The sequence below is a fragment of the Cyprinodon variegatus genome, unplaced genomic scaffold, assembly GCF_000732505.1.
Source record: "Cyprinodon variegatus isolate N-32 unplaced genomic scaffold, C_variegatus-1.0 Scaffold471, whole genome shotgun sequence".
In the NCBI taxonomy this organism is placed as follows: Eukaryota; Metazoa; Chordata; class Actinopteri; order Cyprinodontiformes; family Cyprinodontidae; genus Cyprinodon; species Cyprinodon variegatus.
The window spans coordinates 164,770-167,857 of NW_015150924.1; the positions used below are offsets into that span (position 1 = coordinate 164,770).

The 3,088-nt window shown below is 35.4% G+C and overlaps 1 protein-coding gene and 1 non-coding gene across 3 annotated transcripts in view; one reads left to right on the forward strand and one right to left on the reverse strand.

Moving 5' to 3' along the window:
* Window positions 1-1,916: 1,916 nt before the first annotated feature.
* Window positions 1,917-1,988, reverse strand: trnae-cuc. Its single transcript has one exon. It is a non-coding gene; the product is annotated as a tRNA-Glu (tRNA).
* A 152-nt stretch (window positions 1,989-2,140) lies between these two features.
* Window positions 2,141-3,088, forward strand: part of sppl2b (signal peptide peptidase like 2B) — a 10,564-nt gene continuing 9,616 nt past the window's right edge. For both annotated transcript variants that reach the window (XR_001481665.1, XM_015389738.1), the window contains exon 1: window positions 2,141-2,268. Coding sequence is in view for 1 of the 2 variants with exons in the window: in XM_015389738.1 (XP_015245224.1) it covers window positions 2,221-2,268 (48 nt within the window). In the remaining variant the exon portion in view is untranslated. The remainder of the gene's footprint in view (window positions 2,269-3,088) is intronic.

Below are 3,088 nucleotides of genomic sequence, written 5' to 3' on the forward strand. Positions count from 1 at the left end.
TTGAATTGAATTGAATTGAAATTTAAAAAATCTATGCATACATAATACATCAGTTACACAAATAGGTAGTCCTTTATGATGATATATAGTTGCTGACAGGCAGCACTGGAAATAACAAAGTACAACTGCTTTTTTTGAGTATCTTTACTTTACTTGAACATTTTATGGGGAGTACTTATAACTTTCCCTCCACAACATTTCATAGTCAAATATTATACGTTCTACTCCACGACATTTTGAGGAAGTTCCACTGTTGCTGTTTTTTGTTCTTGAAATGCAATTTCAACATGGTAGATAGTACCCCTTAGGACTACATTTGGACACCATTGTTGTAGAAATTTGCATGACGTTCCAAAAATTTCTCATATCTTATTGCAGATAATATTTGTTGTTTATTAGTTTTATTAAGGCATTAGTGGTTGCCATGTGGGAAGAGTTCTCAAAGCAAAGTTGTAGTTTGTGGTTACAGATTCAACCATAAATATCTATTCCATAGTATGAGGAGAATCAAGACGCTCCATTTCTCATCTTAGTTTGTTTTTAAATGAGAAATAATAATAAAAATAGCAGTCCTTATATTTTGTGCTATTTTTATGCTGAAAGTTAGAATCTGTAGCAGTGTTTCAATGCATCGATAAATTAGGTGGTTCATGAAAGTTAAAAAGTTAAAATTGCTCTGGAAATTAGAAAGAAATGTGCCAAAATTGGAAATTTTATTTTTGTTTTTGAATACTCAAGTACTTTTAAATCCAAGTATTTTCAAAAGTGAGCAATACTTTAACTTAAGTAGATGTTTGACTGAGTAACTTTTACTTGTAGTTGAGTAAGATTTAACTATGAGTATCAATACTTTTACTCAAGTACTACAGTTGAGTACCTTGTCCATCACTGCTGACAGGACATTGCTGATACAGTTAAAGCGATTGGTCTGCATTCAATCTATTATGCAGATTAACTTTGCGATTTTTGTTTAGGGGATAGCAAGTAAATTATGACACCAAAATTTTGATTTTCATGATTTAATGAGTAACAGATCAAACTTTAATTTATGAATTAAACACAGGCACCTATTTAAAAATATATATCTAACAATCCCTGTAAAACAATACAAGCATGTTTTATGTGCACATTAGGTAGAGCTCTAAAGTATAAGTTTAGTGCATTGAGAGTGCCTGAGTAGATCAGATCAGTGGATAAGATCTGATTCACCTCTAAATATTAATAATCATCCAAAATTCACCCTATAAAGTTAATCAAATTTTTTTCCAAAATATTTCTTGATGATCCAAAAACCTTGTACAAAATATTCTGTGTGTTATAGGGATGTCCTGAAGGGCAAACTAGTGTAAAATTTTGCTACATCTCTGAACAAATTGTAATGGTTTGATGCTGTAACTTTGTACTTTGCATTTTCTATGACAGATATGGGTATTGTGATAATAATAATTTGTATGATGTTTTATCAACAGCACATTTGTATAATATTTCAAGAAGTTTTTTTTTTTTTTTTATAAAAAGAGATTCTAAATTACTGACGATGCTCAAAACTCTTATTTTGAAATGTAAATGTCTTCCGGTAATGAAGGCTAAATTGCTACAGGTAAATACAGAGCAGACGGACGGACATATGGAATGACATCAGGCTGAAACAGTTTACTGCATCATGTCTAAAAACAAGATTTAACTCGCAACATAACTATGAACAACAAGGTAGCCACTCATATACCTATCAAGATGAGTAGAATAGTGGCTACTTCTATTTGAACATGTTTAGCTTTCTGACTTTCCTTTAGGTGTACGGCTTCGTGTATACAACAAAAATAAAGTATGCCTTTTTAAAATTGGACAATTTCGATTATAGGTACAACTTAGTGCTCGCTAGTTAATTCCATGACTTAAAATTATGAAAAAGTATCTTCCCTGACCGGGAATCGAACCCGGGCCGCGGCGGTGAGAGCGCCGAATCCTAACCACTAGACCACCAGGGAGCTATACGCCTCACACTGGAGGCATTTTAAATAAATTGTTCCAGCTCGGAACCTTTTCACCGTTGATACTTCAACCAATCACATTTACACACCCTTTTTATAACTCCCTATGACAGTAGCCAATGCAATGACCGCTAACGGGGAAATGGGCGTGGCTTTGTCAAGCAGCCGCTGTGAGAACAAGCCGAGCGGTTGGTCGGTTGATGGGTGAAACAACAACAGGCTCGGCGATATGAGGGTTTCTCAGACACTGATTTGGGCCGCTTTTCTCATCCAAAAGGTGAGCGCAGAAATATCAGTTTAACCGTAAACAATATATCTGGTAAATCACGTCTTATAGTTGACGAGCCCGGATAGTTAGATTCTAAACGTTTTCTTTCTACTTTAGCCTCAATGCTATATAAATGTTAGCTTGCGGAGATCACCGTGAGCCATGGAAACCCACAGATCACCGATCATAGGATCTAACATTATAATAAAGGAGAATTGCTGTTCATATTCGCAGCATTTCTGTAAACAGATGGTCAGAAGATGAGTAGAAATGTATTTGATTATAATAAGCAACGTGCAGTTGGTTTTAAAAATGGAGGCTGCTTGGAAATCTGAGCCCAAAGGGGAACATTTGATTTTTAATCAACTAGTTGGAGCCAGGTTAGAAACTTGTTAAGGAAAACTTTTCATTAACCCTTTCAAATCAGAATGATCAATATTATTTTATTGTGCATTCTGTTTTAAACCCATTTTCCTTCTACCTTTGCATCTCTTATAATAAATTATACAAACAAACCATTTAATATTTCGTATATTGGCCTTGATATCTTCGATTATGCTTGTAAAACGGGGTTTTCAGGAGCTGTCACAGATTAAATATTTGTATTTTTAGACTTTTACCCGTCCTGTTGTCTTAAAGTTGCACCCATCCATCCATCTCTCTATCCACTCCTCCATCCATCCATCCATCCATCCATCCATCCACCCATCCATCCATCCATCCATCCATCCATCCATCCCTCCATCCACCCATTCATTCATCCATCCCTCCATCCCTCCATCCATCCATCCATCCATCCATCCATCCATCCATCCATCCATCCATCCAT